General features: G+C 40.7%; 1 protein-coding gene and 1 pseudogene across 1 annotated transcript; one reads left to right on the top strand and one right to left on the bottom strand.

The window, feature by feature from the left end:
• The first annotated feature begins 2521 nt into the window (after positions 1-2521).
• Positions 2522-21418, top strand: LOC135713036 (uncharacterized). The gene is made up of 2 exons (XM_065236110.1): positions 2522-2735; positions 20334-21418. Exons 1-2 carry the CDS (start codon positions 2522-2524, stop codon positions 21416-21418), a joined length of 1299 nt encoding a protein of 432 aa, XP_065092182.1.
• A 146-nt stretch (positions 21419-21564) lies between these two features.
• On the bottom strand, positions 21565-22582 carry LOC135713035 (uncharacterized; annotated as a pseudogene).
• Between the last annotated feature and the right edge of the window lie 2516 nt (positions 22583-25098).

The following is a 25098-nucleotide window of genomic DNA, read 5'->3' as shown; positions in this document are numbered from 1 at the left end:
TAACCACCAAACCGATTGTTATGAAATCTTGCACATGTAAACAATTCATTTCAAACTAGTTATATCCAGATTTACATCAATTTTCACCGACGGATAAAAAAGTTACACACGGATAAAAATGGTGCATATTTTCGAGTACAAGCCTTATTTAAACTGCCCTTTGATGCTCTGATCAGTCTTGATCGTCTCGAAACTTTCCTAAAACACTCAATACTTTTAAAGATCTCCGTTCTGCTGGGAAATAAATGGAATTCCCATAAACACCTTTAAATTTCCCAGAAATTCTCTGAACTTCAGCGAAGTTCCTGAAATATTTTTGAAATTTTCATAAATTCTCTGAAGGTTTCTGTACTTCCCTGAAATTCTCGGAAGATCTTAAGCGTTCTCGATTTTTTTTCAGCACATCATAGAACAATCCTGTTTTTTTGTTTAAATTTACGATTGTAGTTAGCGTTCAACTTCCAAGCGGAGTAGACGTTTTATTTCCCTGGAAGCCACATGCAAGCTATAGTTTTTTTTTTTCAATTTTCGGTTCGCCTCGTTTTAGTGGTTGTTTTCGCGTGTTCTTTTCGTCGCGATTATTGCCGCGATGAGTGTTCGACGTGAAAACACGTTTCGCATCGATTATTCGAACGTGCCAAAGAAGCCATCCTATGATGAGCTTCATGACTTTGTTGCTACCGAATTGGGTCTACAATACGAAGAAGTTCTTCGTCTCCAGCCAAGTAAGGTATTTGGATGCGCCTTTGTGGAGGTCGTCAACCTAGAGCTAGCGCAGAGAATTGCAGCAGAACACGACAACAAGTACGAGACGGAAGTAGACGGCAAAACCTATAAGCTTCGGATCACAATGGAGGACGGGGCGGTTGAGGTGAAGCTGACGGACCTGTCCGAAAGTATCATAAACGAACAAATTACTGAATTTCTCTGCGCCTACGGTGAAGTGCTCTCGGTCACCGATCATGTTTGGGATAGAAAATATCGCTTTGCTGGGCGTCCGACTGGCGCTCGCATCGCGCGCATTATGGTTAAGCGCAACATCGAAAGCTTCATCACTATCGACGGTCAGTCAACGAGTGTGACATATATCGGACAGCTGCAAACGTGCCGCCATTGCAGCGAATTTGTATACAATGGCATCTCTTGTGTACAAAACAAAAAATTGCTTGTGCAAAAAACGTACACGTATGCCAATGTGGCAAAACAACCGGAACCGAAATCAAATCAAAAGCCTCTGCAACGACGCAGAAAACACCATTCGTCAAACCGTTTGGACCGAAGCCCAGTGAGGGGGGAAAGCAACGAATCAATCCACTGACCCAAAGACCAAGTGCAACTCAACCTGCGCTAACTGCTCCGAAGCTGTCCACACACAACCCTGTCGAGCCGAAACTGGCGAAAACAAACCTTGCCGAACAAAGTGCTACTCTCATGGCACCGCCGGCTTTGATAGGTTCAATCAGCAGAATGGTCACACGTCAAACCAGCGACGGAAACGAAACAGATGGGTCATCGACTTCGGGAAGCTACAAGCGCCGAGGTGGTCGTCCTCCAGGCAAAAAGCAACGACATGACGATGCGAACGAGGAGGTAGACAACGAACTATAATGGATCTCAGCAGCTATAATATCACCTCGATTAATATCAACACCATCACCAACTCAACAAAACTGAACGCACTACGAACTTTTCTACGAACGATGGATATAGACATCGCACTATTGCAGGAAGTAGAGAACGAGGAACTCAGCTTGCCTGGCTACAACGTCGTGTGCAATGTAGATCACTCACGAAGGGGGACGGCAATAGCGCTGAAAGAGCACCTGAAATTCTCAAACGTCGAGAAGAGCTTAGACGGACGGCTGATTGCACTACGGGTGCAGAACACTACAATATGTAAATACACCTTTACGCTCCATCTGGTACGACCCTTAGAGCGGAGAGGGAGCGTTTCTTCATCAATACTCTCGCTTACTATCTCCGACATCGCACAGAGCACACATTGATAGCTGGCGATTTCAACTGTGTTCTACGACAACGTGATGCAACGGGATACAATCACAGCCCCGCTCTCCTCGCAACCGAACAGCAGCTGCAGCTCCTCGATGTTTGGGAACAACTCTGTCCAAATATACCGGGCTACACGTACATTACACACAACTCATCTTCTCGCCTAGACCGTTTGTACGTTAGCCAGGGTCTACGAAGTCAGTTGAGAACAGCTGATGCGCATGTTTGCTGTTTTTCTGACCATAAAGCCGTAACAACGCGAATTTGTCTTCTTCAATCAAGCCGCGAACCTGGTCGTGGTTTTTGGTCGCAACGTCCACACCTGTTGACAACGGACAACATTCACGAGTTCCAGGTACGCTGGCAATACTGGATCCGTTGGAAATCAAAGGCTGCTTTCGACGATTTTCATCAGGAACACCAACGTCTATATGGAGAATTACGGCGAGCGTACGATGGCTACTACCAAAACCCTGCGATGTTGTCAACAATAAATCGCGTAAAAGCAAAAATGTTGACTCTTCAGCGCAACTTCACGCAAGCATTCATGCGCGTAAACGAGTCCTTCATCTCTGGAGAACCGATCTCAATGTTCCAGCTGGGCGATAGGCGTAGGAAAAAAACAACCATCACACAACTGCGAGACAACGATAACCAACTCATCGATGATCCTGGTGCGATCGAACGACACATGCTTGGCTTCTACCAATCGCTATACGCTGCGGGTGAGACGGAAAGAGCAGCAGCAGACACATTCGAATGCGAGAGACTGATCCCTGAAAACGACCCAGTAAGTGAGTCCTGTATGAATGAGATAACTCCGGCTGATATATACACAGTAGACTGATGCAAATTTTGACATTTTCGCTCCACAGTGCTCAAAAGGTTCCAAATCGGGTCCTGATTAATCTCCCAAAATTTGAACTCATTTGAAAAGAAACTGGCTAGGCACAAACCATTTGAAGTTTATATGGAAATTACTATGGGAAATCCAAACTTTTTGTTCATTGTCTTCTTACCCTTTTCCATATGGCACTGTTCAAAAATTCAAAAGCTAAACTTATGGAAAATTTTCTCAGCTTCAACTTTGCAGAATATAATTGTTGAGCCAAACGTCAAATAAAATAGTTATTAATTGTTTAAGAGATTGATAAACTTCTGGCATGATCAAGCAGCTGTTTTGTCAGCAACACTGTATCTTGCAGTGTGACATAGTAGCCATGATTCTTGTCCTCTATTCCAAGCGCCAGAAACACCAATGTTGCCTGCTGAACAGTTGATTGAGCATAATCGTAAGAATAAGTGGCTTTAATTATTGATAACTTTTGATGCTTACATTATATTGAAAAGTGGTTCAGGACAAAGTTGTAGCTGAGAAAATTTTCTACGAGCTCAGTTATCATTTTTTAAAGCAGAGCGATATGGTGAATTGTTAGATGGATATGAACAAAACATTTGGTTTTCCTATAGTAATTTCCATATTAACTTCAAATGGTTTGTGCCAAGTCAGTTTCTTTTTAAATGAGTTCAAATTTTGGGAGACTAATCAGGACGCGATTTGGAACCGTTTGAGCACTGTGGAGCGAAAATGTCAAAATTTGCATCAGTATAATACACAGCCATCAAGACTAGCAGCTCGAACAAGTCTCCCGGAGGAGACTCTTTACCACGAGAGTTCTATCTCAAAACTTTCGATGGCATCTGGAGAGAAATCACACTCGTCATAAACGAGGCACTTTCAGGTAACTTCCCAGCTGATTCCCAAATGTAAACAACGAAGTTTACTGGCATCATTCGATCTCCGTCACGCTTTCGACGTAGTGGACCGGTCGTTTCTTTTTCGTAACATGTGCTCGCTCGGGTTCAATCCGAATCTCGTTCGTCTACTAAGCAAAATCGGAGATTTGTCGTCCTCTCGCCTGTTGATAAACGGGCATCTTACAGAAGCATTCCCCATCGAGCGATCGGTTCGCCAGGGGGACCCTCTCTCCATGCATCTATTCGTCCTCTATCTACACCCATTGATGAAGCGGCTCGAGGAGATATGTGGACCTGATCTCGTTGTTGCATATGCCGATGATGTGTCGGTGATCAGCACATGCCTGGCAAGAATGGAACTGATACGTGAGACATTTCAACATTTCGAACGTGCCTCTGGTGCAAGGCTGAGCCTAGAGAAATCTGCGTCGATATCAGTGGACTACACTGACGTCTTGCCACTCAGAGTGCCGTGGCTTCGGAACGAAAACACCGTTCGTATTTTGGGGGTGACTTTCGCTAACTCGATACGGCTGATGAACAAGTTAAACTGGGATGAGCTTGTCGATAAATTCTCTCGGCCGATTTATCTCCACTCTCTCCGTACTCTCACCTTGCACCAAAAAGTGATCCTGCTCAACACATTCATCACATCAAAGATATGGTATCTCGCATCCATTCTCACACTAACTGCCGCTCATACGGCAAAACTGACTTCTACGATGGGAACCTTTCTGTAGCAGAGAAGCAGGTGGCTTGAAACTGCACTTGCCAGCTTTAAAGTGCAAGGCGCTGCTACTTAATCGACATGTGAGTGATATCGCTTCCCTTCCCTTCTATAGGTCCTTTCTCACTCACCAAAATCCCACCCCTCCCGCAGACTGTCCTTGCCTCAAACTTATCATTTTAAATCTCCCAACACTCCCTTACCGCCAATAGTATTCATAACCATTTCATCGAACAAACGGAAACACCCTAAGTTACTCGTGAGTAGCCAGCAGCAAATTGGCGGCAAATCTGGACAAATATAACCATATGACAGCTGAATTCAAGTGAACGAAGTGCCTTATTCTTGTTAGTCAACGGAAAAATTGAGCACCGAAAACTGATGTACCGAATGAACAGAACCGATGGTGAAAACTGCCTCCACTGTAACGCTGCCTGTGAAACACTGCAGCACAAGTTCAGTGAATGCGTACGCGTGGAGCCAGCTTGGAGACTGCTGCAGCGGAAGATAACGATTATACTCAATGGATGGCGTACACTCTCGATAGAAGGGGACATAGAAAGAACCAAAAGACATGGAATACTCAAATTGTTCATAAAATATGTCACCTTTGTTATGTTGTGTAATAATGTTGTTGACATAGCCTCATTAGAATTCGAATTAGATATCGAAGTTTGAATAATTATTTTGTAATTACTTTTTAAACCTTCTGAAGAACAAACAAACTTTACAAGTAAAAAAAAAAATATAGATCTTTAAACTGCCCCAAAAGACTGGACTAAAGTTTCGAGAACTGCCCTTAAAATCCGAAATTTCCCAAAGATCTCTAGATGTAGCTTTTCTGAGGTGCTTAGAACTTCTTTAAAATTTGCACAACACTCCTCAAGTTTTATATATTTCTCAAGTTCGCTTGACACCTGTGAAGTACCTGACACTTTGAAAATGTCCAATATCTTGAACTTGAACATTGAATACGAAACTTCAAGATATTGAATATTTTAAGATCAAGGACTTACTCAAATTAAGTAAGTTTTTTTTTAACTTTATCAAAGTGAGAAATTAAGTAAGTGATGAACTTCAACATTCCATGGATTTAATTGTGATTGTGATTGCTATGACTTAAAAACGTTTAGGTTAATTGCTGTTTTTTTTTTTTATCTTCACAAAAATGCATATTTTCAACGCATTTAAAAAATAGCTTTCTTATTATAAGCTTGGAATTTTTCCGTTAAAGTTCTGGAGAAACTCGGAAAACTCAGGTAATGTTATTTAGAGAAATGAGTAGAGTCACCCTGTAGATAGATAAAGACGATTAAACGTCACAAAGCAAATCGTGATCAATCTTGAAATAAATTCAGGTTAAAAAAGTTTAATATAGTGACTGATTACAAGAAGAAGTGAATTTAGCTACTTGGCCTTAAAAAAGAATACTTTTTAGTGACTGGCTTGAAAAAAATGAGCAAGTCACTAAAAAATGACTCGATACCAGCCCTGGTGCTACCGCGTAGTGATGGCTAGCACAAACTAGGTGTTTATCTCCTTAGAGCTACTATCACCTCTTCTGGAAAAAAAATATTTCAGTGGGTAGAGTTGACGTCTTATACGCCTTTTTAATGCACCACCAACGTAGAGTGCACCACGCGAGTTCGAGAAGAAACGTCAACCAAACCGTTTGTTTACATCAGAATATTTTCCCCAACGCATATAACAGCATTTTTCATTCAAAATCTTGCCAATTTCCATCGGTAATTGTCTTATTGTACGATTTTCCACAAATCTGAACTGATTTGCACCTTAACTATTCACACACACACAAAATCCGGAAGATCATAACCACTAAGGCATTTTTATAATTTTTCATTTTTCTCAACAAAAATATTCCTGGACACCAGCAGGATCTTACCAAAAACGTTACAGAATTAAATTTTTCAACTGTAGATTAAGTTTTTCAGCATCTCAGATGAATAAATTTATCAGGAAAAGTAAAAAAGTGTTCCGCTTCCTATGTCTCAAGGCAAAAATTTATGCTCACAACACTCTTTTTGACGTTCTCTTATTCACCACCAGAGGTTGAATCGATCGTTTAGTTTCTATTAATAAGGCCTATTGGAAATGACTTCATTAATGGAACCTCAAAGACATCGCAACTATGTTTTCCTAACGATTTCTGCTCAATTGACAATCTAACGACAAAAATGAGAATGATTCCAATACTTTTCTAACAGAACAAAAACCTTCGCATAGAAATATCACCTTGGATGAATAAATCCTTACACCCTCCAGAAAATTGTCACACACTTTATTTCACTCTAACATGCCGTCGAAAAAGGAAGAACTGCGCGCGCATTGTATATTTCTTTAAGCGAACGAAGATCGTGGAAAACAAGTACACGGTGGACCATATTAATAGGGAAAATGTTCCGTTATCCACCGTTTATCGTATCCTGGCATCCATGGCGGTAACTCAGAAGAGAGGTACACAATTTTCAATAACAAGGTTTCGGTAAGTCAACGGGAAGCGGCCAGAAAGTTCCGTGGTTCAAGGTCACACATCTGCGAGACTCTAAGGAAGAAGAGAATAGTGTATAAAGAAAACCAGATCCCCAGAGAACACTGACGAGCAAATCCAAACCGTGAGGTCCCAACTCCGCTGGATGAGCCGGAAGTACGGCGAAAAGCCAAAATATACCATATGTGCCAAACGACCGGAATCAGACAAATCTGCTGCAGTGCTGTCCTATCGGTCCTCCATGGTATATAAGGATAATTGGAGGGCCAAGGACACCAAGCAACTCACCAACAGGATCAAAAGCTGCATCCGGAAAATCAAAGTGGCAGCCGTCCAACGTTCATGTTCCAATATCATGACTAAGCTGCGCCGTACGGTGGAATATTGACCGTATGCCAATATTCACTAAGCTTAGTTTGAAGACTTGAGTTAACCTTTTGAATGAACTAAATCAGTTTGAATCAAACTTTACTGGTGTTTTTTTCCGACCCATTATTTTCATCCCCTTTTTTAGTTGACACTTGTTATGGATGGTTTGATTCTGTTTATTTCATAGGCTTATGATGTTAGCTGATTTGACAATGAAGTAATGAAATTGGGTTGTTAGCGGAATGCTAAATAAAACAGCAAAAGGGTTTATCTTCCATTTAATTCCACTTAATTAATTTTGGTATCCATGACAGATACGTATTTCGACTACAATGTGCAGTCTTCATCAGTGTCATTCCCACTAAAGAACTTATCAAAATCTAACCCCCTTAAGTACTCATCCCCTAGGTAAAAAAGTCAAGATCATAGGTATAAAAATGAAACTACAATGTGTTGAATCGGAACCTACCTAACTAATAAAAACCAAAGATTTAAGTAAGCTAAAGGAGAAAAATCTATACAAATCTCTAATAAGGAAAATCCCCAAAGGCTTGGTAGCCATCATAATGAAGTAATGAAATTGGGTTGTTAGCGGAATGCTAAATAAAACAGCAAAAGGGTTTATCTTCCATTTAATTCCACTTAATTAATTTTGGTATCCATGACAGATACGTATTTCGACTACAATGAGTACTTAAGGGGGTTAGATTTTGATAAGTTCTTTAGTGGGAATGACACTGATGAAGACTGCACATTGTAGTCGAAATACGTATCTGTCATGGATACCAAAATTAATTAAGTGGAATTAAATGGAAGATAAACCCTTTTGCTGTTTTATTTGATTTGACAAATTGAGCTAATCATTTCTGTGAAATGAAAATAAAATCAGTTTCTAGTTAATTTAAAACCATATAACCGAATTTACATTGGTAGAAGCCATTGCTGATGTCAATTTCACATGCTGTGTTTCTAACATCGACAAAATAAATTCATCCCTGTAAATCTTTCCCCTCCCCCTGAGGAGCAACTAAAGCAACGATTGCTGCCTCGTAATGCATGGTCTCAGCTCCATCACCCTCCTCCCTCATCACCGTCACATCCACACTCGTCCCTTCGCCTTTTGGCGTGTTTGTTTTAGCGCAAGACGACCGCATTAAGTATTCACGTCTCATACAACAGACCCTTGCCATGGTTCTGCTTTGCCACTAAAGTCTTACGGTTGAATTCTGCTTTTCCAACACGTCATATTTCACCAGGCAGCAACAGCAGCAGCAGCAGCAGCTCCACCTCCAAAGACGAAGAAGGCACCGTAAAAGCGTTGAGCTGATTGGTGTAACACGAAAAGTCCTACCCTGCACCCGCCGCAGCACATACGGTATGCACGATGATACTCCCGTTTTTCACCGGGTTCCCGCTAATGCCTTATTTTGCACACTTAGTCCCTATTGTGGTGGTACCTCTACCCGAACCTCGAACGAGACCCGGAGCTTATTCGGGAGAAGTTTCAAGTGAAGTGTTTACGCTCGCTTTGCTGCAGTCGCTGCTCGTTCTTCTTGTTATTCTTCTTCTTCTTCTTTTTGGGTGATACTGACGATGATGGGGGAAAACGAGCCAAGACAGTGATTTTCTCCGACACCAGCAACGGCAGCAGTAGGTTTACGTGTCCAAAACAGGTTGAGGTTGAATTGCAGTAGGTGTATATAGCCCAACATACCCGAGCAGCATCGAAAGTGAGCAAGACTAATGTGCCTCTGGGAATTCGTAAGTAACGAGAGCATCATTGCCACAGAGATGTCGTGCCAAGGGTTCATTGCGAGGGTGGGGTTCTTTTGATCCGGAATTTTAGTTCAAATGAAGTTCGTCATTATGACTGCAGTTCCCAAGCATGCGTTAAAACCACGATAAAACTTCAAACGTTACTTGGGTAAGTAGCCTCTTAAGTTCTGTTGATTTTCCACAAGTCTTGTGAAACATCCTTATGAACTTTCGATTGCAGTCCTCGAATCTTGTCCCCCAAGTCCTGTGTCGTGACTACCCACAGATTTGACCCCTTACATACGACCATGGTTACCACCTTCACAACCAAGTTGCAACTAGTTAGGTTTAGGTTGCGAGAGCTGCCACAGCATCGGGTTCAGCGCATATAAATGACGTCACGCAACAAGGTGCGAGGAATTCCACCGACGACGGCAACGACACGTGATTCCTCTTAGGGAAGGGCTTCATCTTGACGGTAAGTACAAGACGCTTGGACGCTTGGTACAAGATGCCGCCGGGGGGTGATGTCGTAAGACACCCGGTTAAAAAATTAACACCGTGTCAATGATAATAAACGATTGCTGTGTTCAACTCGACAGGTTACACCAGGTGGGTTGTAAAGTGAAACCTGCTGCAGCCAGCAGTTTGAGGAACCTTGATGGAATGCACAAGGTGCTGTGTGCTAACGATGCGGATCCAACAGGAAATTTGTTATTTAAATCGCGTCACGTGATTCTGGAACACCACCGATGCATAATGTAATTAAATTTGTTTTAATTAAGTAGGTCGACGTCATCGATGGTAACCGGAAGTCATCCAAAGTTGTAATCAACCCCTTCTGCTTAACATGTGTGGATATTTCAATTATATGCGTCCACTCGCTATGCCACGACCAACTTTCTGCGTTATTATATTCACACCTGACGGAGTCCGCCCTTGATGGACTTACATGCATACAAAGTTATGGCACAGCAGCTACCGCAACCAGAAACTGATGTAAATTCATATTTCGGTTCGGTCTACTTTGAGCACTATTCTCAGTTCATCCAAACTGGGACAGTGGCAGGGGTATGATTTTACATTGCTGCGCAGAGGATTCCGGATAATTCCACAGAAATCCCTTTCCTCGGTGCTGATCGGGTGCTTCCTCTGCGATATTTAGATTTTGGATTTGTTCAGTAGCCTTCATGGAAGGTTTATTGCCTACGGGAAAAAATGTTGCCAAGGCGGAGTGAAATTGTATACCGTCACTGATATCTAGGGTTGGAAAATTGCTAGCGATGTAAATGGAAACTAATTGTTTTAGTTATGAATATCGTCATGAAAAATTGTGTTAGTAATTCAAAATCGCTTCCATAAAATCGAAGACAACATATCAAGAAGACTGGTAACTCTTCCATTTTTTCATACGACCGCTCTGAGACCGACACAATCGCGTCATCTGCCGCGCAAATGTAAATGCTTCGAACTAATTTGATAGCAAACATACAACCTAAGAAGAAAGTGTGTATTTGCTGATTTTTCTATGCAGTACTTCCATCTTCACTCGAGCGAAGTGCTACTGTATCTGTCGCTTGAATTCTGGCAGAGTTGCCAGCCTTCTTGATTTGATGTCTTCGATAAAATGCTAATAGCTTTTCAAGATCAACTGGGGTAGTCTTTCAGGCTTCGGAAAAGTTGTTGAGAAAATTATTCCCTATTATGACATTAGAATTGGTGATGTTTGAGACGTTTGCAACTTCACATAGAGGCAGAACTTTGAAAATGTTGTTTCAAAGTTCAAGTCTGTAAAATTGCTTCAAATGGGTTAATGTTTATTGATTAAGCTCAAATTTTGGACAAAACCTTAAGATTGAATAAAGAACAATAGTGGTAACTTCAGTAAATTTTGCTTATTCCATAAAAATTGATGCAAACAAAATGTGAATTTCATAGAAAACTGTGAACTTCCGGAACGTTCTACAAACATGTGAAAGTTTTTGCGAACTTCAGGAAAGTTCTGAGTACAACATGAAGAAACAAAATATAAACTTCAGGGAACCTTTGATAACTTTAGGAAAATTCTTCGAACTTCGAAAAATTTTAACGAATTTAAGAAACTTTTATCTTTTGGGGGAAGTTTATGATCTTCAGAAAAATTCAACGAGATTCTGGAAAGTCTGAAGATTTCTGAAAAAAATCTCCGGAATTCAAGGAAGTCTCAAACTTCAAAGTTATTCTGCCTAAAATTTCTTTTAAACTACCCGTGAGTTTCCTATAGTATTCTCCACAACTACAAGAAAGTACTAAACGCTTTACTAAAATATTGCAAACTTTCTAAAACGTTCACCTCACTTTTGGAAAATCCTGCAAACCCGAAGAAAATTCTAAGCCTTCAGAATTTTTTTGTGAAATTAAGAAAAATTTAGAGATCTACATGAAAGCTCAGTAAACAAGAAAATTCAGACAAATTCTGATCACTTCAGGGATCTTCATGAATGTTCCTAAGACTTCTAAAAATTTGAAGAAAATGCTGGTAAGTTATGAAAAATACAAAAAAAAAAATATTAACTCGTATAAAATTCTGCGAGCTTCAGGGAAGTTCACCATATCACCATATTGTAAAGTCCTGCACACTTCAGGAAATTTCTTCTACTTTCAGGGAAAATCTGGGAATTTCAGCGAAGGCTGTGAGCATCTATGAAGTCCACAGACTTTCCTGTAGACTTCCCCCCAGATTTCCTCTTAGACTTCCCCCCAGGCTGTCTCCCAGACTACCCCCAAGACTTCTCCCCAGACTTCACCCCAGATTTACCCCTGATATCACCCCAAATTTCCCCCCCGACTTCCGCCAAGACTTCCCCCCAGACTCCCTTCAGACTTTTCCCCAGACTTCCCCCAAGAATTCCCCCAAACTTCCCCCCAGACTTTCCCCCAGACTTCCCCACAGATTTCCACACAGACTTTCCCCCAGACTTCCATGCATACTTCCTCCTAGACTTACCCTCATATTCCTCTCAGACTCTCCCCCAGACTTCCCGCGCAGACTTCCCTCCAGACTTCTCCCCAGACTTCCCCACAGATTCCTCTCAGATTCCTCTCAGATTTCCCCCCAGATTCCTCTCAGACTTCCCCCAAGACTTCTCCCCAGACTTCCCCCTAGACTTCTCCCCAGACTTCTCCCCAGACTTCCCCCCAGACTTCCCCCAGACTTGTCCCAAGACTTGTCCCAAGACTTGTCCCAAGACTTGTCCCAAGACTTGTCCCAAGACTTGTCCCAAGACTTGTCCCAAGACTTGTCCCAAGACTTGTCCCAAGACTTGTCCCAAGACTTGTCCCAAGACTTGTCCCAAGACTTGTCCCAAGACTTGTCCCAAGACTTGTCCCAAGACTTGTCCCAAGACTTGTCCCAAGACTTGTCCCAAGACTTGTCCCAAGACTTGTCCCAAGACTTGTCCCAAGACTTGTCCCAAGACTTGTCCCAAGACTTGTCCCAAGACTTGTCCCAAGACTTGTCCGAAGACTTGTCCCAAGACTTGTCCCAAGACTTGTCCCAAGACTTGTCCCAAGACTTGCCCTCAGACTTGTTCCCAGACTTGTCCCAGACTTATCCCAAGACTTATCCCAAGACTTATCCCAAGACTTGTCCCAAGACTTGTCCCAAGACTTGTCCCAAGCCTTGTCCCAAGACTTGTCCCAGACTTCTGCGAAACCTAGGTGAAATGCGTGAATTTCTGGGAAGTGAAGTGAAGTCAGTGAGCTTCAACAAAAATTCTGTGAACTTCAGAAAATTTCAACAAACTGATGGAAAGTTTGGAAAAGTTTAAATCAAAAATTTCATGAACTCCAGGAAAATTCTGAGAATTTCAGGAAATTCAGCACTTTTTTGGAAGGTTCTGCAAATCTGAGATCTTCAGGAAAGTCCGCGAACTTCAAGTAAGTCTACTTCAGGAATATTTTAATTAATTCAAGGATGCTTGTAATTTTCTGGAAAATTCGAAGGATTTCTAAAATATTCTGCCAACTTCATTCACACTCCGATCATTATGCCTCCGGTAAAATGTGTAACAACAAATTGTCAATGTTTGAAAAATAATTGGTCAGGAATGTATCAATAGATTTTAAATCTATTGATACCGAATGAAATATATTTGAAATTCAATAATAAATGGCAGAGCTATGATTTTTAAAACATCGCAAATTTTCCATTACACATTTTACAGGAGACATCGTGTTCGGAGTGTTAAAGGCGGCGAGCTTCATGGAAATTCTGAGAACTGCAGCATCCACCAGGAACATTCTGGGAACTTAAGAAAATCTCTGCAAGTAACAGGGAAGTCTGTTAACTTTGTCCTTAGTTTAGTGAAAACCGTGTACTTAATTTAGTGCAGGTCGTATTACTCCCTTGCTATTGAGAAATGATGAAGTATTCAATTTGTTTTACAGTTGTCATTTTTGCCATTTTTGCAAAGATCCGACTCTAATTGTAAGGTCCCGATCTTTATACTCTTCGGAGTTCTGGAACACCCTGCAAAGGCGTGCCCCTTCGTCAGTGAAAAACGGATTTCTTCGTAACAAATCAAAAAATAACACCGATAATGACCATGCATCAGAACCCTTCCTTTGATAACAAAACAATCCTGTTCCCATAGTTTGATGTAGTTCAGATAAACCTTCAGTGGTAGATCTCAATGCCACGAAAATGTTATCTACCAGGCGTTACTGGATTGTCTGCGAACTTCAAAAATCTTAAAAATAGTACCAGATCAACCTGAAGTCTTGTAAAAAAATCCTGAGGACTTCAGGGAACCTTATGTTGGTTTTTAAAATAATTTATGATCATCCTAGGATCATCCAACTAGAGACAAGTTTTTGCCAGAACTGAAGGAATTTCTTTCCAGAATTGTAGAAAAGTTTTTTCAGAACTCCAGGGAAATTCTTCTCAGAACTTTAGGGATGTTTTTCCCAGAATATCAAGGAAATTCTTCCGAAAACTTCAGGAAAGCTCTTCCCAAAACATAAAAGAAGTTCTTCCCAGAACTCCAGGGAAGTTTTATCCAGAACTCCAGAGATGTTCTTCCCAAAACTTGAGGGAGGTTTTTTTTCCAGAATTTGAGAGATGTTCTTCCCAGAACATCAAGAACGTTCTTGAACTTAAGGGGCGTTCTTTCCAAAACTATAGCAAAGTTCTTCCTATTCACAGCAAAAAAATAATTTTGATATCACATCAAAGTGGATGCACTACAATTATGTCGAAAATTTCATGTAATTTTTATGACCACATAAATAAACAAATGCAGTAAAAGCAGCGTAATGTCAGTTCATGCATTGTATTAATGATAATTTTGTCCTTTTAAGCAAGTAATATTACACCATATTTTCGACATGATTGTAGTGCATCCACTTTGACGTGATATCAAAATTATTTTTTTGCTGTGTTGCTTAAGGCCATAGCAGCGCTGGTTGTGTAGTGGCAAGCATGACCGACTCTCACTTCAGAGGGTCTGGGTTCAATCCCAGTCGGCACCATCTGGATTTTCTGATGCATAAAATCTCTGATCACGCCTCCCTTCGGAAGCGAAGTAAGGCCATTTTCCCCCAATCCATGAGTTTATGGGTCGATAGGTAGGATCCAGGTGTGGGAGTTCGTTTCCTGGCGTTGGTAGCATTGGTACTCAGTACGAAAAACAAGATCGACGGAAAATAAATCAAGGGAAAAACAAGTGCTTTAGTTAAGCTAATCTCAAAACTTACTTTGGGGAAGTTATATTCAGAACTATGGGGAAGTTCTTTCCAGAACTTTAGAAAGTGTTTTCTCAGAACTCCAGTAAATCTTCCCAGATATTGAAGCTTTTCTCAAAATTTTATGGAACTTCTCCCAGAACTTTAGGGAACTTCTTCTCAGAACCCGAGGGGTGCGACTCTATCTAAGATGCAGGAAAAATTTTGCTTTGCTGTTGTGAGATGCTCGCACGCTTAGTAGATAGAAAGAAGATTAATGAAGATGTTGAAGATTTCCTACAAAAAGGTGAAGAGCGATGCGAGTAGGTGTAAATAGAAGCAAGAGATAAAAAAAAATTTCGTAGATTGATTCGCTAGCATGAAATTTTCCGGCCATCTTAAATTGAGATTTAGATGTGTTGCACCCCCAGTCAGAACCTTAAAAAAGACCTTCCTACAAGTTCACGGAACTAATTCCCTCAATTCCAGGGAAGTTCTTCGCAAAACTGGAGACAAGTTCTTCCCAGAACTTTGAAAAAAAAAAAATTCAGAGAACATTAAAGAGTACTTCCTAGAGCTTTACGAAAATTGTCTAAAGACTTCAGGGATGATCTTCCCAGAACTCTAAAGGAATTCTTCCGTGAACTTGAAGGAAGTACCTCCTAGAGCTGTAGTAAAATTTTCCCGTGACTTCTGGGATGATCCCAGAACTTTAAGTAAGATCTTTCAGAACTTAAGGAAAGCTTATCCAAGAACTTTGGAAAAGTTCATTCCAAAACCTGAGGGAATTTCTTCTCAACACATTCGGGAAGCTCTTCTTAAAACATTAGGGAAGTTCTTCTCAGAACTTCAGAATTCAAAGCACCACAAAGCTGTGTCACATACAAGATATCTCAACCGTTTTGCAGCAAGTTTGCTACTAGGTAAAATTCTTCGTAGAACTTCATAAAAGTTCCTCACAAAACTTCAGAAATATTCATCTCGAATGTTTAAGGAAGGAAGTTCATCCCAGAATATGAGGCACGTTCTATTCAGACCTTTAGAGAATTTCTTCCCTGAACTTAAGGGGAGTTCTTTCCAAAACTCTCAAAGTTCATACACAAACTTGAGAGAAAATTTTCCATGAACTTACGAAAATTTCTTCCCGTAACTCCATGGAAGTTCTTCCCAGAACTTTAGGAAAGTTCTAACTATTGAAGGTAAAGTTCTAAAACTTATAAAATCGCCGTACTTTTTGATCGATTTTCCAAACTTCATTGGAGCAACAAGGACCTTAAGGTGAAGTTTACCGCCTCGAATTTTTTTTTGCGCATTTTTATTTTTCAAAATAAATTTGAATTTTTTTTTTTCAAAAATCCTAAAAGTAAGATATTTCCTTAGATTTTTAAGAAAATATGTAAACATTTGTTTTCTATCTCTTCAGGAAAACAACATTGAACCATCACCAAAACCGAAACGTCGAAGTTTTGTGGCTTTTTGAGTCCAACTTTATTTCATGGTGACTTACGAAAATGTTTTTGCACTAGAATTTTTATTTGTAAGAATAAAAACTATTGTTTTAGATTTCTGATCATTTTAGAAAAGCAAAACGTATTTTTTTTTCAGAGCGGCGGACTTCCCCTTAAACAGTTTTTCCAGAATTTTGACAGAGTTCCCACCAAATTCTGAAAACTTCGATGGAGTTTCCAGAACCTCAACGGCAGCATTGGAAAAATAAAAAAAAAAAAAACTGCAAGGGGCAGCCCTGTGGGGTTGAACGCAATGGTAACGTACGACTACGTGGTCTTTTATAATAAATCTTATTTGTTAACTACAGCAGGAGCTAGTGTTTTGTGTAGGCATAGGAATTTGAGCGGGGTTCTATCTGTTTATACTCTTTATAATGACGCGCTTCACATAGATGGCCCACACCAACTCACGAAATATTCTTCCGATCAATAGCGGTGCGGCTTCTTTCTCCTTCTATGGATGCTCATGTGGGCTGCAGCTTGCTGCTTGCAGGCAGCCTTTCTTTGTGTACTGGAGAACACCACCACTCATCACGCGTCGATGGTATAAACACCGTTTGGTGAGACCGGATGGAATTTAACTTTGAAATCTGTGCTAGGGAAATCGCTTTTCGCAGGCAATCGGTAATACTTTTAATTATAATAGCAACAGTTGCACATTCGTGAAATTTTCCTTTCCTTTCTTTTATTTAACGTCGGTCTCTGTTCCGCAATCTAGTGCCAATCACCGACGGACATCGATTGCCATCCATTGATGGCAATTGAATGTGCAGGAAGGCAGCTTCCACACCTGCGTAGGATATCGCACCCATTCATCAACACACATGGGCCGGGACCAACGGCATTACTTCCCTTCCGAAGGAAGACGTGACCAGAGATTTTTATGCCTTAGAAAAATCCCACCGACCTCGGCTGGGATTGAACCCAGACCCATTGGGGTGAGAAAGCAGTCACGCTTACCACTACACCACCGGCGCCGGCGATTCGTGAAATTTTCAATAGTGACATTTCAAAATATGATAAAGTTTTAAATAAACAGATGCGTTGAAGTATATCTGATCGATTGGCGATAAAATTATTGAAATTGGTCCAGTGGCAGCTGAGATATTAACATTCAAAATCTTTCATAATTTTGTTACATGTTCCATTTTCGGTTTTCACAAAGTGTACCCCCGTATAGAAATCACAGACGTAGTCCTACGTCAAAAAATCAAATTGCAGCAATGCCCAAGATCACGCTTGATTTTCCTAGACAAATATGAATAAGCAAGCAACTGCGGATGATTTTACATGCCGTGGTATCGTAGCTACGAATATCAAGCTAACAAAACTCATCAGCTACAATTTGAACCAGACCGTGCTGAGTTTGAGTTTCATGATTTTTGCTTTACATCCGAACGCAACCCGAAACTACCGTCACTGCTGGCAGCAGTAGCTTCGTGCCTGCCATCGGTAAAGAGTGTAGAGAGATAGTTAGCTATAAATTCTCTTGTATGTATGTATGTATGTAAGGTAGCCACCATCCTTTCAAGACTTGTCTTGTATGCAGCTCCACTTAATAGCAAGATCAATTTGAGCTACCGATATGAATTCACTATATCGCTGTATGAAGGGCCAAAAACGGAGGGGTGGACCCGTAAGCAGAGACACTTACGCGGAATCCACGGGAATTTAAGAATCTCCTTCCTACGATACGCTCGAACAAATCGAATAACACAATTCGCAATACTTATTAAGCTTATTATTATTAGCTATAAATTCTCTTTCTTAGAAAATTATTTGCAACGGAATCATATTGGTGTTGAATCAACTATCAGCTTCATTCTTACATCTTGTGAATAGTCTCAAAATTTCAAAGGAGCAATATCAAACATGATATCACGCGTGATATTGAGAGCGTATGAGAGTTGAAAAATATCATTTGACTTATGATTTTTCCAACACTCCTCAACAGGCTCGTCACAGCTTCTTCGACATTTATAGAATATTTTAAGGTTTTTAAAGAATTTAAAGAACAAGACCAAAAATTCTGTGAATTTCAAAAAAAATTAAATGAACTTCTGGAAAGTTTTGAAACATACAGAAACATTTTCAGAACTCCAGGAAAATTCTGCAAATTTCAGGAAAGTTCAGCAAATTTTTGGAAAGATCTGGAAAATTTTTGTGACTTTAAGTTCTGTTTACAAAAGTTTATAGTTTCAAATGTTACGCGAGAAGAATTTACATGCCAAAGTACGCGACGAACAAGTTTCAGTCACACTAGGCCTAAGGACGTTCCAATATCCAATATGTCGCAATATCGATATTTTTCTTCCGATATCCGATATTTTTATATCGCTATATTCGATTCAATATAGTGCCAATATCGATATTATCATTTCGATATTTATAATATCGAATGCCTATAACTTTTAAAATAATTTTCTAGCTATGATGTTTTTTTTTTTCAATTTAAGCATCCCTACACACTTAGATTTTTTCGCCGAGATGGGCACCACCGAGCAGCTCGGCATTTTATTTTGCTGGATCTCAGTGAAAAACTTGCCGAGATTCAGCTAACAAACGGGAATTTTGCCGAGATCTCAGCTAACAAACATATTTTTTGCTGAATTTCCAGCAAAATAAAATGCCGAGCTGCTCAGTGGTGCTCATCTCGGCAAAAAAAAAATTAAGTGTGTACCTTTCATCTCTACCTACCTTGCCTCACACAGGCTGTGTGTGTAAAAGACACGATATAATCCAAAGAAGAGTTTGTAGTCGTAATGGCCATTGACGTGTGAGACCACACATGCTCAAATAAACATGAATAGCTACGGTATGGATCTATTGAGATAATTACTGCATCGTTGAGAGAAAGAGAGACAAATTTCTATCCACTCGCTCGCTGCATTCATTCACTAACACAGGTTTCAATACTGGCTACGTTGTATGCTGACCGCAATGCAGACTGTAAGATTGTGTTTGTTTGCACGACGTTTCAGAATCAGTGAGACCTGCATGTAGAACAGGCGTGTCGCGTGTGTTCAGCTGACTCTATCAAAGTGTCATTAAAATGGCCCCATGAGCTAGTGAGTGTGGATTTTCTTCGAAAAAATCGAGGCAAATAAGGTTGCCAAGTTTTTTTTTTTTTAATTCTTTATTTAAGAGATTTTTAGCCTTAGGCTAGTTCATCTCTAGGAAGGTTGCCAAGTGTAAGCTGTGTAGCAAACATGTGAAATACAGCGGGAATACGACAAACCTATCGCGGCACCTGCAAGTGCATCATCCCAATCTTCTCAAGCTGTCATCGTCAAACGTCGAGGGAAAGGATAGTGCAACTCCGGGTGCAAGTGTACATTAATGGGAAATCGATAACGAAAAGGTGGTGAGTGTGGTGACGGATAACGCCAGTAACGTAGTGGCTGCCATGCGTTCGATAATCGTCGCCTACCGTGTATTGCACATACTTTGAACCTATATGAAATATTTTGAAAACAGCGTCAAAGCTTCCGATAAATAACGTAAGGTTCAAACGAATAACGGCGTAGTGGTTCCCGAGAAATTCTAGCAAAAGCTTGATTTGCTCAGCTGTCCCTCTTTTGTGCGCAAGGGTATGTGACTGATAGTTGACTCGAACGAAATCTTATATTGCTTCAAAAATTGTCTTTAAATATTGACGTTACCCTTCTTAAAGCTTCAACTCGTTATTACCTATATGTATTTCGGGCCAGTGAATCATAATTTCACATAAAACAGTTGCAAATCAACAAATAAAAAAAAAATACTTGCAATCGTACATAGTCAACAACCCATCAGTTACCCTTCACCAAACAAAACAAAACAAACTGTCAACTCATTTTTCCTAGCGGCTTCATTTGATTTCTGCTGTGCCCGTTCGACGTCGGCTTTGAATCGCAGGTAAAATATTTTTCGTATCAATTCAAATGAAATGCATTTCATAATAAATGTTTCTTTTTCAGATGTGCCATCATGCATATGTCTCCAACTTTTGTAGGACTGGAGGGACGGGAGGTTGACTACGAGGTAGAATTTCTGGAGGAGGAAGCAGAAGCAGGACCATCAAATGTGCAGCAGGCAAAACGATCGTTCCAGGATACACTGGATTCTGCTTCGCCCGGGAGCCCTGGAAGTGAAAGTGAACAAGCGGAGCCAAAACAAATATTTCGATTCCCAGCAACTGTATTCATCAGAAACTTCAAGGGCCACAAAAAAGGTCCTTCTGTGGGAAAAGTGCAAGTGAACTGTGAATCAGCTGAGGAGGTAATGCAAACTGTATGGGATTACTGTGAAAAGTTCATTCGCAGAGAGGCCGTGTTTGAATCACTCGCTGGTGGAGATGCTGATCAATTTACCGTGCACTGGAATGATGATTTGAACCCAGAAGTCAGCGATATGGATAAGTTCATCTCCTTCCAAGATAAAGCCTCGAAACGCACGTTTAAACCATTACAGTTGCTAGAAAAGCCAAACAAAATGCAGAAATTTCTGAACAGAGATATTAACGTGTTTGTGCACATTTATTCGGAGTCGGTGACCTCAGCCGCTATGTACGAAACACTGCGAGTGCAGCTGATAAAACCGGAGGAGCGTGACCGAGCAGGAGCAGCATCCAACCAGGCAAACAGTAATTTGTCCACTGAGTTGAAGGAACTCTACAAGCTATCCTACATTTCATCGGACATCAACTGCTCTGTATGGGCTTCTTACTTACTGACTAAAGACGCGCTTGAACGAGAGGAATTGAAGTTGCGAGGACCTCCCCAACATCTGATACATTTGTTCCAGACGGTTCCCTCATGCTCTCAAAACGTGCTGAATCACACTCGTCAGGATGTATGCATTGCCCAAAATGTTAATTCAGGGTATAAACAATTGTTGGATGGCCTGCAAGCAGATTTGGACCAGCTTATGACATATGCTAAGGCGATGCAATTGCGCTTGACCGCATTGCAAACGATGCAGGCAACTAACACTTCATTGCTAGCAGATGTGTCTGGCAGTATTGCTGTATCTGAAGATAGCTTTGGGCAGAAACTCGCCGAGGAAGTGACCGACTGCTTCGATGTCGACCATCAATAACGATTTGCTGATCCTGATTCCGAACGATTCCATACGCATTCGGGACGACCAACTGATTGAAGCTGTTGCTTATTGAACATCTCTTTGTTTTGAGTTTATGAAATAAAAAAAGGTGAACAACATTTGATTATTTGATTTATTGTTTATTAATCCTTATTACGTACATTCTCAAATCCCAATGATTCGATATTTTGACTTAGTCCGTTTGCCGGATTGAATTTCCCACCTGGCAGATATCCGCATTTGCGGAATACACGAGTGCAGTTAAAGTTCGTGAATGTATTTATAGACACGTTGTAGTTTTTTCTTGCAGTATCCAAAAATATACTCGATTGGATTGAAAAACGGTATATACGGAGGCAAAAAGATAACATGGATTCCCAATGACCGGAGGTACTCAACTATTCGTCGATGGCAGTGAATTCTAGACCCATCCAAGATCCAGACCGAATTAACTCCAGGGTGTCGATAAACTTCTCCACTGTTGGCAAAGCTACGACAACATTCAAAGAACTTTGCCCTCGTGAAAGTTCCTTCCGTCAAGTACGTGTTCTTCATTCCTGTCTGGCCCAAGAAGCAGAGTAAGGATACTCTGGCTTTGCGGTTGAATTCACCCCTGTAAATCAATTTTTCGCCGACCTTGGCGTAGCCTCGATTCCGCAACATACCTCTGTTGTCGATCGATACTTCGTCCAAAAAGATAAGGTGATGTAGGTCCCAGTTTATTGCAGCCAGCTCATTGACGAAATGACAAATCTGAGATTCTTGAACCTGGATCGCCCGACGCTCTAGAACTTTCCACGTATATCCTTGCTCGTGTAGTATTCTGGAAACAGAGGACGTACTGATGGAGCAGTTGAAAGTTTTCTCAAAACTATCCCTGGCCTCATCTAAGAATAATGTCGGATTTTTTTTAAACTGTTCGATTAACCACCGTCGTTTCTTTGCTCCAAACTGCAAGGACACTTTTCTTCTCTCTTTGCGAGCCACCAATCCACTTTCGCGATAACGTTTTATCCAGCTGCTAATTGTAGTGTGATGCTTCCCGTACATTTTTGCCAATTGCGATTTGGACAAGCCCAGGAAATAGAACCCGTACAGCACGTGATACTTCGTATTGGTTGATGCATGTCGGCCAAGTACCTCTTCTTTAATTCGATACATTTAGTCAATGTTATGGAAAGTATGGATTTGGAAACTGTTATGAATAGAACAAACTCGGAAAATTTGCTGTTCGATACGGATTTTTTTTTGACGTTTGTTTGTTTACATATTCATCAAGATAGCTGGCGCGCAACTGATCGGCGCATAAGTTGTTGGGCATTATGTGGATTTTTCTTAAGAATCACTATATCAAGAAATTTATCCTTGATGTTAAAACGAGTTAGAACTCCACCTTTTACATGATAGAGAGGTTTCTGGAGCTTCGTAAAACTGTGTCAGATATATTGATTGATGACACCAACGGTCCACCAATGCTTATGTCGGCAGTTGTTAAATCTTTTAAGACCTTTTGAATTCATGACACGAGACATCAGCGGGGATAAATATGTGACAGTTTCTTAAGTTATTCCCATGGTAAACTGTCTTTCATCCAAAAATGTAAATTTCTCCTCTAACGTTTCTGCTGTAAGAACCGTAAGAGACTGTCTTATGAAAGAACTACATAAAAGGTTTGGCCAAGTTGAGCAAAATGTTGTGGTGTCTGTAGCAACAATTTTGGATCCAAGATTTAAAAATCTACACTTCCAAAATTCTGGCTGAACAAAATGATGGAGAATTTGATTTCTGGGGACATCATAAGCAACTTGCTCAAAGCAATCAGTATCAGTCAACTGTAGGAGATGAGCTTGACGTTTATTTGGCGAATCCAGTAGGCTCTCTGCAAACCAATCCTTTGATGCTGTGAGAGGATATGAAACAAGTTTTTCCACACCTGTACTAGCAAGGCAAGCAAGACTTTACATGGTAAATATGGCCAGCTCCGTACCATGTGAGCGTCTGTTTTCAAAAGCAGGTGCTACAGTGACCACCACCAGGAATCGTCTTTCACCAAAGCACTGGGAGAAAATCCTATTTCTAAGTAGTGTCGACGATGCAGACTGGTTCAATTAAATTAAATGATCAGATGTACTTTCACAGCTCACGAAATAAAAATGTATTTCAATTAAATTGTGTTTTTTTCTTTTTACGTTTTTTTAAATTTTGCAAACATCATATGATATATCGAAATATCGATATTTTGAATTTGATATATCGGTAATATCGATACTTTGATTCGCATAGAATCAAATATCGATATATTGCGATATCGGAACGTCCTTATGTGTGTGCGCTTATAACCAGTTGAACTAATTTGATGAATTTTAGAATTTCAAGCAAGAAATCTAAATTACTTTTTTGATTTTTTTGTATAGCAGATAGCCTGATAGTGGTGCTAGTATGCGTGTATGAGCTACCAGTTTCGCCAAACTGATGATCAAATGCATTATTTACAATAGCTGATGCGTCCCTTCCAAAAAGAAATCGAGAATTGTGCTGTTGGCAACAATCAATTCTTGCGCTATTCCAATATTTTGGATATCCCAATGTGCTGAATCACTCAACCAGTCAGCAAACTTCGGATCTGCAGTGCCATTTTCAACGGCAACAATTTCATAACCACCGCCGCCACCACCGTTCGGCGATTTATCACCCAGCCGCCATATGCATACATATTACATGCAGTTACACATAAATGTTTTATAAGACCAGAAAGCGGTCAACCTAATGGCATCGAACCGGAAGTGTGGTGAGAAGTTGCCTCCATGCACAAATGGAAGTCAACTTTGTGTCGACAGGCAATGGTGGCATTTTATTGTGTCTCTGCTGCCGGTTCACCCCACCATTCTTCGACCGATTTCTCAAATGTAGACGGTGTTTGTATTGATCCCTACCGAGCGCCAATACTCGAGTAACCGTTATTACCACTGGTTCAGGCAGCCGGGAAGAACGAGAAAAACTATTTTTCAATGGGATTCAAATGGAAACTTTTATTTGACACAAATGCATATTTGATATTTATTTATTCAGAAAACTCCGTTTTTCCCGATCATTAATCATAGTCGCACTTTAGTGGATTATTGTGTGAAGGATGTGGAAGAAGCGGATGGGGGTTTGGATTGGCTTCGAACCGGAATCGAGGGTGCTTTGGAAGGAAGCAAGACAGGAGTGAAATACCAGATTGGTACAACCCATTCCACCCTCCGGCAAGAGCAGTTCTAGTTCAACACTATTGAAGCGGCCGGATGATGCTGGCAACTTTCTCCCACCCTGCCGATGACTGGTGAGGAATGAAGTGAAGGGAATTCTGAGCCGAGGGATTTTCTATTTCCGGATGGGATCGAAACATGACACGGGTAGTTGATGCGATGTGCAATTGTATCTCTTTTTCTGAGCTGTGGAAACAATTGCCCGTCATGTTTTGACGTTAAATGCGATGATTGAAGATGGCAAGCGACGACGGTTCAATTATGTATATGTGGATAAGAAGTTCACTTGAAATGGAATCATCTGGCCTATTTGATGCGAATGAAGACCACCCGAGTTGGTTTAACAAATTCCCATCCACACAATCTACAAATCCTCATTTCATCGGTAAACTTTGTGACCGCACACTCTAATCGTTGTCCCGAGAGTTG

Source organism: Ochlerotatus camptorhynchus, unplaced genomic scaffold (genome assembly GCF_037179485.1).
Source record: "Ochlerotatus camptorhynchus isolate MF236.1 unplaced genomic scaffold, CSIRO-AGI_Acam_v1.1 ptg000530l, whole genome shotgun sequence".
NCBI classification, from domain to species: Eukaryota; Metazoa; Arthropoda; class Insecta; order Diptera; family Culicidae; genus Ochlerotatus; species Ochlerotatus camptorhynchus.
Note: the sequence above shows the minus strand (reverse complement) of the source record. Positions and strands in the feature narration are given on the sequence as shown.